Consider the following 14815-nt stretch of genomic DNA (forward strand, 5'->3'; position numbering starts at 1 on the left):
TATTCCGCACCCAATTTATTGCAGATAGGTAATCGTATACGATTATAAAGCGAGCTTTTTCCATTCAATTCAACAGTGGCATCTTTAAATAAGCTCTGGAAATTTGATAGTCTTAAAAAGACTACTACCGCTAACTGGCTCTTGCTACATTTAAAAAATATGTGCTTCATTTTTGCACAGACAAATAAAATAACAATAAAAAGCTTTGCCGTTTTCAAGCCGCCATTGTTCAAAGGCGTCGCTCTGCTAAAAGCGCTCACAAAAAATCATAAAATCCACATAAAGAGTGTTCACCCAAAAATTTGAGGTATTTTTTGTGTTATTCTTTACAAATCACATTGTAGTTTGTACTTTATGCAACCTGCTTCAATAATGTATTATTATTTGATATAATAAAGGTACGTCTCAAAGGAATATACAGAAAGAAAGAAAAGGCTGCGTTTTATTGCCAATAAAATGGATCTAGAAATATTTTGTTTGTCGAATTGATTTATATTTTATAGTACGTATATAATATACAGTATACACCAGCGCTCTCCAACTTCTTTTAGGCCGCGGGGCATTCTTTCTTTGGCAAACATTTCGGGGCCAAAGAGGATAGGTAAATGAAAAGTCAGTTAATGTCAATTCAAAAGTTATTTTTTTATACAAAAAAAAATCAAAAATAACACATAACTAGAAATAGTAACAACAATAATATTAGGGATTTAGGATCAACAGAGCTAATATCGATATTGAAATCCATTCAATATGACTCCACCAATCCAATCCATATCCAATCCAATTCATTCAATATCCACTGAATAAATTATTACTCAGCTTAAGGGCGGACGTGCTCAGCGTCGGTCAACATGTTCAAACACGAGCGTTAACATCATTTTACTCCCTACTTCAATTATAGTTTGTCAATTTATGGCTACGGCCGTATGTTGTATCTTAACCACTGGGGAATGCCAAAAGAAATGGCGTATTTCAAAAAAAACACTACCTTATTCTTAGGTGAATAATTATTATAAAGCAATCATTATTCGTAGGATGTTTATCACACTTGAATGGTCAAAAATATAGCTTATAATCAGTATCTTTAGAATTATCTTCAAATGTGTTAATCTTGCCCATTTTTTGAATAATAAAATGCCTAAGTCTTGTCAAATTTGGGATCACAGAGAGTATCAATATATTTTTTTATCGTAAATATTTCACTATAATATTGTCGATATAAATTATACTGATGGTTTTATAAATGCGTTTAAAAATTAATAAATGTAAAAAATCTTAACACCACTGCACAGTTATGTACTGAAATATGACTATATTCTAAAACATTAGAGCGAGAGTTTTAAAAGAATACTATTTTATGTAATAAAAATACTTTATGCAGTCATCAAATGTTTAAAATAAATATGAAGGATAATAAGGCTTTAAAATTATATAAATAGATTATCTACAACGTTTAAGGTATGACCAGGATCATGCTTTGAAAATAGAAAAAAAGCTCCATTTTGACCTACGCTGAGCATGTACCCCTTTAAGGTGATCAAATTGAGAAAATCTTATATTAAAATCTTCAATCAGGGTATCTAATTTAGGTAAAAAAAATCGAAATTCACTTCTATATTACATTCCTTCATTTCTTCATAGAACTCTTTGCAAGGTTCAAAATGAAATTAATTATTTTCCTGCAAATTCATATTTTATTGTATGATGGGTAATTATTCTGAACACAATTTTATATTTTCTTTCACTGGACATTTCCCGACAAATATTAATTCACAAATTAATATTAATTAAATGTTTGATGAAAAATTTGCTCAGTTGGACAGCGCTGGTATACACTATACAGCATACATATCTATATGAGGTATGAAAAAATCGTCTACATTCAGTTGTAATATTATGCGACTTAATTCAGATTTTGAAAGGGAAGATTTAACTATTCCTGTTTTTATTTTCTTAATCAGCTTAAGTAAAAGTCGTTTTCATATTAACAATGAGGAAGTCCGCGTGACCTCGTCGTATCACGTGGTTCACTCATGGTCTGCCGCAGGAGTAAGTGAAAGAGAAGATGTGAATCCCCGCGTCTTAAGCTGCGGTGTAGTGTTCCCTTACCGTCGCACAGTAAGCTCTTTGAACAATGTGAAAATAGTTTGAGGGTGATATCTGTTTCACGTATCGCAGTAAGTTCAGTATTATAACATAGCATAGTACCTACCTAGCAGAATAATTTTTTTAGTGATGAACACAATGAGTGCCAGAAAGAAGACAAAAACTTATCATTTTCACGCAAATGGTAAATTTACTATTTTTTTTATTTTTTTTAATTGTTACGCAATGGGAGAGTACCTACCACAGAACAGATAATAAATAGAATAGATACTATAAATAGAAAAAAAAAATATTTAATACGACGCATATTGATTTTGAATGTGTGAGTGTCCTACGAAAATGTAGCACGCATTATGCACGTGCAATAGTGTGTGTAATACATCAACATTAAATGAGCGTAAATGCATAAACCGACAGCAGTTTTCAGTGTTCGACGTACAACGCATTCTTGACACGTGTGTAAGTTTGATCCGGATTCTTCCTTACTCGAGTCGGTTACCTGCTATCGCCTTACCCGTTAGATATTTCAGTTCCCATTATTTCTGAGTTCCCTGGTACCTACCTATGGTACTGTTTCGATACCTACCTACTGGATAGTTGAACACAGCGTACTTGAAGTCTTTGACATGCCTGCTCAGGATGGTGATCACTGAAATGAAAGACATTTGAAGCGTTGCAAACAATCTTTTCCCATCTGAGGTGATCTTGCGCCGATCTTATTTTTGTAGTAATTGTCAATTAATTCCTACGAATAAAAAAAGACAGGAAGGAACATACTGATTCATCGCAGTATAAAAACGGGTAACCAAATTCGCCATCTTGGAAAGCGACGGTCGTGGTCTGTACGTGTGCGTATAAACTTCGTATGTGTTTGTAATTTTGTGTATTTTATTTCACGCAATGTTGGCCATATTTGCCGGCCTTTCTGATTGCCATGATATTTTGTACATAATGCTGATTCCTTCTTTTTTTATTCGTAGATTCATTCGCTTTCTTGATTATGACGCTTTATCTGCAAAGAGCACGACCTGGCGACAACCCCTCTTCGACGCCACCAGTGAACACTCACATCTTGGGATGAATGTATTTTGTATATCTACAATTTACAAAATTACTATTATTGTATTTGATTAATTTACGTACCTACATACCTGTTTCGAGTATTATTTCTTCGCCTTTTATGACAGGTTTGTTGACATCTTTACAACATTTAGCCAGGGTGATAAACTACCCATGTGTGTTAAAAGAAGTATGCGATACGGTAGTTGTGCCGTAAAATTTGTACACGAACAGATAGTGAACAATATCGCAAATATCTCTTTAAAATTACGTTAAATTATTAATTTTTTGACGAAGCAAGCGTCTCTTGCGTTTGATTGCATATTATAGAGGTTTTAAAACAGGATTACATTTTAATACCTACGAATATGATAGGTATATCAAAATATGAAGAAGTGACAGTATGTGTATAATAATTAAGTGTCATAGACAATGCATATTTTTTCACCAACGCGAATGAATTAATATTTTTATTACAATATGGAATAAATTAAAAAAAGGAATTGACAGTGTGTATGCAAATTATCATTATTTTCTTTACTAATAATTAAATTTCCAGTGTAGGCAACATTATTTTTCCAGCAATCGTCAATATGATTAATTTTCCTGCATAGGTACATACCTACCTACCTATTACCGCATGTTTACATGAGAGACAAGGCGAGCATGTCGACGGTTGTGTCTTTTGGATTGAAAAAAATGGCCAAGACAACAAAAAAGTCGGATTACATTACAAGTTTGCTTCAGTTGATGGATACAAAGGCATACCGTTGATGGATTTAGGGCTTTCTGGCGAAAAATGCGACCGACAACTGGTCATTGGACGTGTCGCTTTGTCACTATTTTACTATTTTTGCATCCCGCTGTTAAGGACTTTGACACTGATATTGTCGGTATTATGAACAAGCAGGGACCCATGGAACACACAAATAATGGGAAAGGTGTTGTTTTTTGGATGAGGCTGAAACAAGGTTGAATTCTCGAATGTGGAGAATTATGGGATAAACTTAAACTCGTGATAAGATTAAAGAATAATATGTTATGTTAAATAGTTACGTCTGACATTATAGTTTATCATGAAAACGTAACGCACAACAAAATATGTTGTTAAATAATATTTGAGGACATTCAAGAGGCTTTATATTTCTTGAACTTTAGGGCCGGATCGTCATTAAGTCACAAAGTAAATCTCGCTTCAAATTTTAATTTATATACTTATTAAAATATAATAATTGAGTTCTGCTACAAGTAATTTATTTACTATCCCCAGATTATGAAAGTCACGCATCTGTCAATATTTTGAAAATATTTGATGAAAAAATTGTTATTAAATAAATTATACCTACGGTTCTTGTCGGTTTACACTTTACAGGAAGCCAGCGGCAAACATTTTTTTTAAATAGCCGATATACTGGATTATTTGTTAGGTTAGGTTAGGTAAGGTTAGTTTAGGTTAGGTTAGGTTTTTATTCTTGAATTCATAATTTGGTGCGGTTTCCGTATGGCTTCCTGTAAACCAACTTGCACCAATTATATAATAATTATATTCTATATCTTAGTATTATTGTGGTTCCTTAAAATAGTGGAGAACATTTTGCAAACCACGAAAAAGATTTATTGGAATTCGGATGACTTCATCGATAATTAATATACAGAATATTTTCTTCGGCAGTTAAGTGGTAAAAAAATGTTGATAGGATTAGGTAGGTATGCACCTGCCTACAAACTTTATAGGAGGATTTTAGGTAAACTGTACTATTATTTTAAATGAGGCCTGTTCCTAATTTTAGCAAAAAAAAAAATGAATATAGCCGATATACTTACTGGATTATTTGTTAGGTTAGGTTAGGTTAGGTTTTCATTCTTGAAATCATGAATTTTACCAAAATCTGCCATGGAAATTGGCTCAGTTTCCGCCTGACTTCCCGTAAAGTGTAAACCGACTTGTACCAAAGATCCTAATAATATGTAGTTAACAAGCATTTAGATATTTCTTCATACTTCCTTGGATGTTCTTTACCTACATGTCGTAATGCATATTATAATGAAGAATAAGTACTTATAATGATTCTTGGTTTTAGCAATACTTAGTCAAGTAACTGTGTATCTGTATATATTATTTGTAAAAGGAAGGAAGATTTATGACCGGTTTCGTCAAAGCAAAGTGATCATCGCTCATTATGTTAGTTCATTATCACCCGCAGCGTGCTGCCGTCGATATGCAGTTGCATCAATGGATAATACAAAACGCAATGACAACGGAGTGGCGTGCCTTTTTGGGGACCAATAAATGCGTGCTTTTTCCGACCAACTAACTCACACACGGCAGAATACACTTTTGAGACTTTTGTTTATTTTTAAATGCTTCATTTTATTTTTGATAACAAGATACAAAATGATTTTGTCCACACGGACACACAGCCTAGAACAATTTTCCGTGCAACGGGTTGAATCGGTTGTTTATCAACATGAAATTGAAATAACGAAGGACTGGTAAGTGTGGTAAGTAAAGTAAAATATCCACTTTTTCAAATTACATTGCTTTCTGATGGTTTTGACCAAGCATCTTCAAATATTCAGTGGTCTAGTCCAACCATGCCATACTTGACATCTCAAAGGCGGGTTTTCAGGTCCGGACTCCCTTCAAAAAGAAAAAAATACAAATTATTAAGGACAATAGAATCTTTCATCATCCTGTTCGTCAAGGCCTCATGACTGAGGATCGTGACCCGGATTATTTGTCTGTCAAAAACCTTCTCAACGGGTTGGAATCACTCCTCTTGGCATTCTACGATACTCAAAGCATGTGGTTACTGGAAGACCCATGGCACGCATAAATAATTTATGGACATCCATCATGTTTGCTTTAATATTCTGATGCGGCATGTCTAAAAGATAAACAGCGCGGATGACACAAACAGACACTAGCGATCATATTAATTCTGACTGACGCGTGGATACGATATGTCGCAATAACTCGTGAGTGAGCACCCGTAGTTATATATGCTGGCCAGTTGTTCATGCTAGTTTACTATGGAAGGTTTGGGTATGGGGATTGTAACCGGAAAATAGGTGCGGGAGTCCGCGGTTGAAGCGACGAGAAGCTATAAGTTGTAGGCGGAGTGATTGTTTCACGGTTCAACCTGTAGAATGATATGGTTAATAGTTAGATACAGGATGCCATTTTCTTTAACATCTCCAAAGATTATTGTCAGGACTCACCTCTCAATATTTTCCAAATTATATGTTTACTATAATAGATATTGTACCATCATAAATCGACCGGTGATCGAAATTAGAACTAAGCTCATCACAGTATAATAAATATTGAATGTATGTAATGTAATTGAATGTAAATTCTAATGGATTCAAGCTCTGTACTATTCCGTTTAAGTCGTTTTTTGCGACCCGGGTTTCGCCTTTCGGCATCTTCAGGCGCCGTGTGAGTGTGTGTTCACCAAAGGTAAACACACACTGACAACGAACTCTCTTTACTCTAGCTTATATAATAAATCAATACAATAAAGTAGGTAAAAACTCCATTACCTACCTATCAAGTCAAAGGTTACAAAAAATACAATACACAACTTATGAATAGTTGAAGTGTCAGTAAAAAACCTAATTAGTAAAAACCCTATCTTATTTATAACAATACCCTCGATAGCATATTATAATAAATCGTCAAAACATAATAATAGATCATTATTCTTTTGAACAATAAAAATACTACATTCAAGAGGTGTAAATCGTCAATTCTAAGAAAAATAATTAATCGGGTTAACTAATGAGATATTAGTCTTTAATAATACTCTTACATGGTACCTACCTACTTTTTTAATAACATATTTAAAAAAAATAGATATAAACTCGCCTAATATAATATTTAAACTCACCTAATTGCCTTTGGTTTACATTTGGTGAGTGTACACAGTGCCTGAAGATGCCGAAAGGCGAAACCCGGGTCGCAAAAAACGACTTAAATGGAATAGTACAGAGCTTGAATCCATTAGAATTTAAATTCAAATTCCATCAAGTACCTTCAGTCGATAGTATTAATATTAGTAATGAATGTATGTCAAACGTTAGCAAGTGGCGGCCTCACTAAGCGAACAACTTATACAGGTGGATCTATAATAATAATCTAATATCATGCACACAATTAAGCTGGATCGAGTCCACAATAGATTTCTTAGATTTCTCTACTTAAGAACATACGGGTTCTTTCCTTATGATAATGACAATAAAATGAATTTCCCGACTCGTTTTCTTCTGGGTATGCTATCAATGCAATCCCTGTCTACCCGAAGAGTGATTGTTCTTTTAAAGCATTTCTTTTTACTTCTTCGTGGGTTCATTTACAATCCGCATATACTGGCAAATATTAATTTTCATGTTCCCACCAATATCATTCGCAGCTCCACGGTCTTCAAGATACCTCGTCGCAGGACAGATGTTATGTTTCATGATGCTGTGTATCGTGCAATTAGCTTATTTGATGGCACCATAAAGGTTGATTTGTTTTTTATTAATTATATAATGTTTGTAGACGTTTTAAATAGGATAAATTTATAATTGTATATATTATCATATTTCTTTAATATTTACACATGCTGTCTTTTCCACTTTCTTGTCATATTAGTTGTTATTTGTAAATAAGATATTTTTATATATTTGTATGTATTATGTATTATGGCGCATTGGCCAAAAGCTGTAATGCCGTAATACTCTTTTTTATAAATAAATAAATATTTTGTAGTATAACTGTATATTCAGTAGGTATTGAGTAAACATGACTCATTGATGAATCGGTGTATGAACATTCATAGTCATGAAAGGCGTGAGTTCGAATCTTACTCGTCCAACTTTTTTCTAGTATTTTATATTATATTATGTTGGTTTTTTTTACGATCTGCTGATTTTGAGAGACGTTCCGAAATGCTTTCATCAATGAGGACACTTATTGTCTGGTGGCAAATGTGAACAATTAATTATTCTATAGTACGTAATAAATTAACGGATACAAATATAATTAATTATTATATTTATTCTAACATCCTCTGAATCTTATTTTTAAGCGCACCACTGTAACTGACAAAAGCTCTTCAATATATTTTTATCTGTTTCTTTTGTATACATTTTACAAGCTTATTTTACTTGTTCTGCATTTTTTTTACATTGAGCTAAACTGCATTTCCCACGTATCACTGGTTTTGTGTGCTGTAACGATAAAGTGTGAAACAACAAAAAATCCAGTGTGACAAATTTTTCTGCTACCTACTTATATTATTGTTTGTGCATTCCGAGATATGCATTGAACGACATGCTAATTAACTGAGCAGCGTCAGTTTTCTATATAATTGAAAATTAATTTAGATTTCCATTATGTAGATAATGCTGCGTTTCTAAACGTAGGTATATAACAGTAATAGGCATCGAAAAGAACTGGCTATAAATAATTGATAAACATACAATGTGTGAAATAGTAATGAAAATTTGAAGACGGTGATGTTTTAAACTACTCAATGTTAGTACCTACTACCCTACCTACCTAGATAGGTACTTATTAATACAATTAACAATAGGTATATATTGCACACCGAAAAGCAAAATTAGCATATTTTTATGAGTTGGTATAAGTAAGTATTTTTTATATTTGTATCACTTAGCACTCCACCATTCTTCTTCTTTTTCTTCTTTCATCCTATCATGACCCAGCATTGGGGGATAGAGTAAGCAAAAGTTCGCGCCACTTCTCTTGGTCCATCGCCAACTCTCGCGCCGAGAACGTGTGTACGTACGTACGAAGTGTCGTACTCTCTGGCGGCATCCGGAACACATGCCCCAGCCACGTAAAGCGTCTCTTCGTGATTACCTCATTCACCTCATTCACCGAAGGCTGCTGTGTCGGCTCACGAACTCGAGTGTTTGTAACGCGGTCGTACCAATATACCCCTAAGATTCGGCGGAGACATCGATTCTACGGACAGGTAGCACGCATGCATTGAACAAACGATATTTTGGTCCTCACAGAATAGGTACAGCCTTTACCTCCTTGCGACTCAAAGTTGGCTGAATACAGACCCCGCCTGCATCAAATACTTCGCACTTCACCATTACCTATTGAGATAAAAATAACTATAATCGTAGATTGAAATAAATATTATGAAATATTCATGGAAAAGAGTTTGTGAAAAAATATTATGAAATTGATACCTGTAGGTTGGTACATACTAAATATTTAAAATTTTAGATTTTTTATAATGCGTAAACTTGCATAATTCAGTATTACTAATTATTAGTATTTTCTAACCCTTTATTGTATGGTTGTGTCTTTTTTAGAGCAACAAACTCGATTACGTTTTAGTCTTTATACATCTTTGAGTGAATGAAACTTTATTTAAAAACTTTCAGTTCTCTGTAGTGGAAAAAGTGTGCTGTCAAAATAGTTTCGATTCACAGGTGCCATTGTTAAATTATAATATTATTAAACATTAAAAAGTAATATGTGCCTACATAAAGAGTTTCCATCATGCATTTAAGGCCTAATAAGTATTAGCTACTTTCTGCACTCTGAATATTATATAGGTAGACGTATGAACAGTTACCTAAGCAACCTCACCTATCAAATAATTGTTTAGGTATTTGGCAAAGTTTTAATTTATTCTGATAATATAATTGAGTCGCCCAGAGTCATAACTCACAATTTTCAATTTTGTAATTTTTGAGTTAAATATAGGTACCAAGTGATTCTAAAGGCATTATATATAAAGAAAAATAGTTGGCGATCAAAAGTCACTTTAAACTTAAACCATGTGAAAATCGTTGACGCGGTTCACTATTGGTGTCATAACTAACATTTTCAATGAATAATGTGAGTTCTGTCTTCAAGGCCTTTCTGACCAATTAGGGAGCTCTATTTCTCATAGTGTGCTGTGTGTCTACGGCCTAAGGAGTAATTAAAAAAATAATGTAAATCCACTCATTCATTTAATACTTATTCAAGAGAGTTCAATACTTTTCTTTTAATTACAAAAAAACAGTGCTCAGAGTGCTCTGATGTTTTTTTGCGATTATCTCAAAGCTCGATTTTTGGAATATGTGAGTTATGAATCTAGGCAACTCAATAATTAATCAAACACAGATTTATGACCCTTCTTTTATTAGTTTGATAATATAATAATTAGCAGCTAATGAAATTGCATATTATGCTCATGAACGATTAGTTACGAAATATTAATATTCTACATGACGTGTACGTCATAATGAGTAACCATGGATATGTACCTATTTGATATATTTGTATTTTTTGTAATCAGTACCGGTTTGGCTTCACAAAATGACCTTCAATGATTTTCAAATAAAGCTCATTTTGCAGGTAAGGTTGGTACGCAGTTTGTTTGCAAAGCTTCCATGACTTGTCAAGTGTGTCTACCTTTAATCAAGGGGAGAAAAACTCTCCCATCTCGTTCCTTACCTGTGTCACGTCAAAAATGTTTGGAGACCCAACCCCCGTGCGTTATGGGTCCCTTTCCCCGCGGGCACCCCGCCCCGCCTTCTCGCTCAAAGCCGGTCGTTAAGGAACCAAAGGCAGTTATTAAAAACGTCTTGGAGCGGTAGGTGCGTCGCCTGTAATTAAATATGTGTTCGCGACTCGCCGTCTTTCGATAATCCATACCTTTGCGCTGGAAAATTCTCGGGGTCGAAATTTTAAATCGGAAACGTTCCATTTGACAGACCGCGCTTTTACGTTTTCATTAAATTTATGGCTAATGAATTCATTTCAATTGAAACATTAAATACATTGTAAGTCAAAGATTATCAAATAAAATTGTTTTTTTTTTTTTTTAATTATCAATAAACATTGAACTGTTAAATATATAAATATAATAAACGCAGTGTAAAATTGACAGTTATAAATAAAAATGTATGAACAGCTTTGCATCCCCATCTACCTAATAACTATATAAAAAAAATTAAATAGGTAATACAAAAAATATAAGTGCTTCAAAAATAATACGATATCTGGTATATTTTAAAAACATTATTTTTGTTCGTTATTAAGAGACTTTTTTACCGTTTCCGAATAAAATTATTGAAGTTATTTTCTACAATGGATTGTCTTGGAATGACGCAGCACTGCTACAATATGCAGTATGGACAGCCTCAGCCACAACAGGTGGGTGATATCTTCTCATTGTTACGGCGATAAGTGATCAAATTACTGCGGGCCATGCTTTATTAATTTTATTCACATCTTCAATGCAACGTTGCGGATTTGTTGACTTATGATTGATAAAAGAAAAATCTTCAAGGAACCTCAATATTTGTCGTAGGTAGGTGCCTACTTCAAATATAATGAACTAAATACATTTATATGTCTTAATAATTAATTTAGTTCTCTATAATTTTTCAAATGACACCACATTGATAATTAAATTAAACATCATTTTTTTATTACACTAAAACGGAATTAGTTACCTTAATATTGTTGAAAATTATTATTTAAATAAATGTTTTTTTCTGTATTTTTTCCGTATACCTACCTACCTACTTACTTATTTGTTTTTTTTTTATTAAGTATGATTTTCTATTACCTGATAAAAATATTTTTTGTGTACTTATAGAGATAAGTACTTATTAAGTAGGTCAAATACCTACTTAATAAGTACTTATCTCTATACGATGGCTTTTCAACAGGGAACAAAGTAACGTTTTAAAAAGAGTTTTTTAATACCTATTCAGGATTTACTTATTATTTTTATCTAACTAAAAAAATACTTTAAGATATTTTTTAACAAAACTGGATTTTTTCGAATAGGTATTGTTGTAAGTAGTCCTACTTATCTATATTCATTTAAAAAAAAGGGTATTTATGTCTGTAAATATGTACGTAAAATAATCTTTGAAAATAGGATCAGATTATGATTGATAATATAATAATATGTTCACTATTTTCCTACCATTTTTTATGTTATGGATATTTCAACATTTCTATTAAATTTATACCTAGGTAATTTAAAAATGTTTAGTAGATATACACTTTTCTTTATATCCCCTGAAAAATCCTATTCAATATTAGTCAAGCAATAAAAAAACTTAATACCTAGATTAATAAATCTGGACCCCAGGGACATTATGTCATTGCCGAAAATGAGTTAAAACAAGCATTGCATTTATATTATCATATTTTTCGTGGTTAATTTACTTTCTGAGTCTATTTATAGCAGAAACTCGAAATTCTTAATACCATAAAGCCATAAATAAACTTATATTTTAGGGTAGGGTATGAACAATATTACATTTCATTTCCCCGAAAATGTTGATTGCACTTGAGATGTACTGGCTCTCGAGTATAGGAATAAATTTAATATTTTTTAAATATTTCAAATAAAGCTGAGTTTAAAAATCTACATAAGTATCTACGTACAAAACTAATAATATCTAAGTATATCAATATAAAAGTATAAGGGAAGTACGTTACGATAGAATCTAAAATTTATTACATTCATAAGAATTCAATATGTATGTAGAATGTGTAAGTATACATACACCTATCCTGCATCACATCTCAAAGCTTACAAGTAAAACCCATTGCATTTGTCTAAAATGATTTAAATTATATTTTATAGATGCCATACATGGGAGGAATGGGCTACACCACCGTCTGTGAACTATCACCAGCATCCTCCGCGAGCCCTACTATAGCTGGTTGGTCTCCATGGGCGGCAGGCCCTCCTCGTACAACACAGATGCACTCTCACCAGGTTCCATCTATCACTCCCGCCCTAACAACAGCCGCCCAAAGACGCTGCGCCCGCTGTCGTTGCCCCAACTGCCTCACAGAAGCCGCTGGTCTATCGCCAACATACTCCAAAGACAAATCAAAGAGGGAGCATTCTTGTCATATTCCAGGATGCGGAAAAATCTACGGCAAGACTTCACATTTAAAGGCTCATCTCCGATGGCACACAGGTGAGAGGCCTTTCATCTGTAACTGGCTATTCTGCGGGAAAAGATTCACCAGGTCTGATGAATTACAGAGACACCTTCGAACCCACACGGGAGAAAAACGTTTTGCATGTCAGCTCTGTACCAAACGGTTCATGCGTTCTGATCATTTGGCGAAGCATATTAAAACGCACGCCAGTAACACAAGAAAAAATAGAAAAGTCCCAGTTGTATCAACGAAAGAAAAAAATACTTCTCAAGAAATAGTGCCAGAGATTATTACTAACAGTGAAACTGATACTACGTGTAGTCCTGCACCAGATTTTACCGCCCAAAAAGAATACGTCAATAATTACGAGTTTCCCAACACATTTTCCAACGCAGTTCAGTGCAGTGACTATAGCGACAGAGCAGGATTAAGAGATTCTTCCGGATATGCTAATAAGCCTCCAGCTTATTATCCTTGCAGGGACAGTTATCCCAGTTATTATCCTTATTCGAATGCGATGGGATACCAGTGCGCTGCAAAAGAAAATTATAACATGTTCCAGCATCATTATGTAATGAGCCAACCCTTAGCAATGGGACAATGACAACTGTGACATATATAGTAATATTATATACTTAGGTGTAGGTATTGTGATTTAATTGGAAAAACGTTTTTTAGGTGTTGTATTGTAGTGTAATATATGTAGTGTCTTTTTTACATGTAAATTTCAAATATATAAATAGGTCCCACAAATAAAACAGTGAAATTATAAATGATTGTAAAATAACACAATAAATTATGTAAGTAGGTACATTATTCGTCATCGTCTAAATGACGTTATTGAATTGTCATCACTCATCAGGTATCATATCGGTAGCTACTTTACATTGCCCATATTTTTATCATTGATACCCATGATTCTACTCTGTCGTACCTACCATATACACAGTGGCGCGTTTAGTGACGCAGAGACCCGACGCACTGACTGATTTTGAGTCCCCCTACGTTAAAAAATAAACAATCTAATAATTTAAGTTTTCCAAATAAATCAATACAATCAAACAATTAACATTTATAGGTGCACTTGTATATGCCTATCTAAATACCTACAAGTTAATTAAAAACAAATCAATATCAAAGATACAAATTTTGGTACATAGGGGGCGCATTTTTTGTTTTGTTTACTTTTCGTATCTACTTACTTAATTAACCTATTTTTACTTCTAATCAGGAGCTATGAGAACTCCTACGTTTGCTTTAATAATACCTATTTTCAAATATCAATATATTTAATAACTTAGTGGCAGGTTTTAACTCTTGGGAGGCCCCCTTTTAATTTCGGTTAAAATCGGTTGCGCCATGTTGCGTTAGGGAAACGCGCCTCTGCATAATATAAGTATTTTAAGTAAAAACCAGTAAATCGAACTTACCTACAACAAGTTATTAGAACTGGAGTAATGAGTTATCGGATGCCTGCAGAGTTTTTTTGGCCATAAACTTGTTATATAAACATATATATTACATAAATATGTTATCGAAAAAAACTGTGTTCTTTGTATGTACATAATTTCTATATAATTAATGTTCTTGTCTAGGTTTAAGTATAGGTACCTACCTATTGTAAAATATTAAATATATGGACCAATTTGTTATACCTACTTACTACTTAGATAATTAATTTAACCCTGAGAATTGACTATCCATGCCTTCACT

General features: G+C 33.3%; 1 protein-coding gene across 1 annotated transcript; it reads left to right on the forward strand.

Moving 5' to 3' along the window:
* Positions 1-11275: 11275 nt before the first annotated feature.
* On the forward strand, positions 11276-13706 carry LOC147064619 (uncharacterized). Its single transcript, XM_085957785.1, has 3 exons — positions 11276-11341; positions 12795-13457; positions 13503-13706. Exons 1-3 carry the CDS (start codon positions 11276-11278, stop codon positions 13704-13706), a joined length of 933 nt encoding a protein of 310 aa, XP_085813911.1.
* Positions 13707-14815: the final 1109 nt, after the last annotated feature.

The sequence above is a fragment of the Rhyacophila brunnea genome, unplaced genomic scaffold (genome assembly GCF_057557595.1).
Source record: "Rhyacophila brunnea isolate RB1 unplaced genomic scaffold, BYU_Rbru_1.0 scaffold_7, whole genome shotgun sequence".
NCBI lineage: Eukaryota > Metazoa > Arthropoda > Insecta > Trichoptera > Rhyacophilidae > Rhyacophila > Rhyacophila brunnea.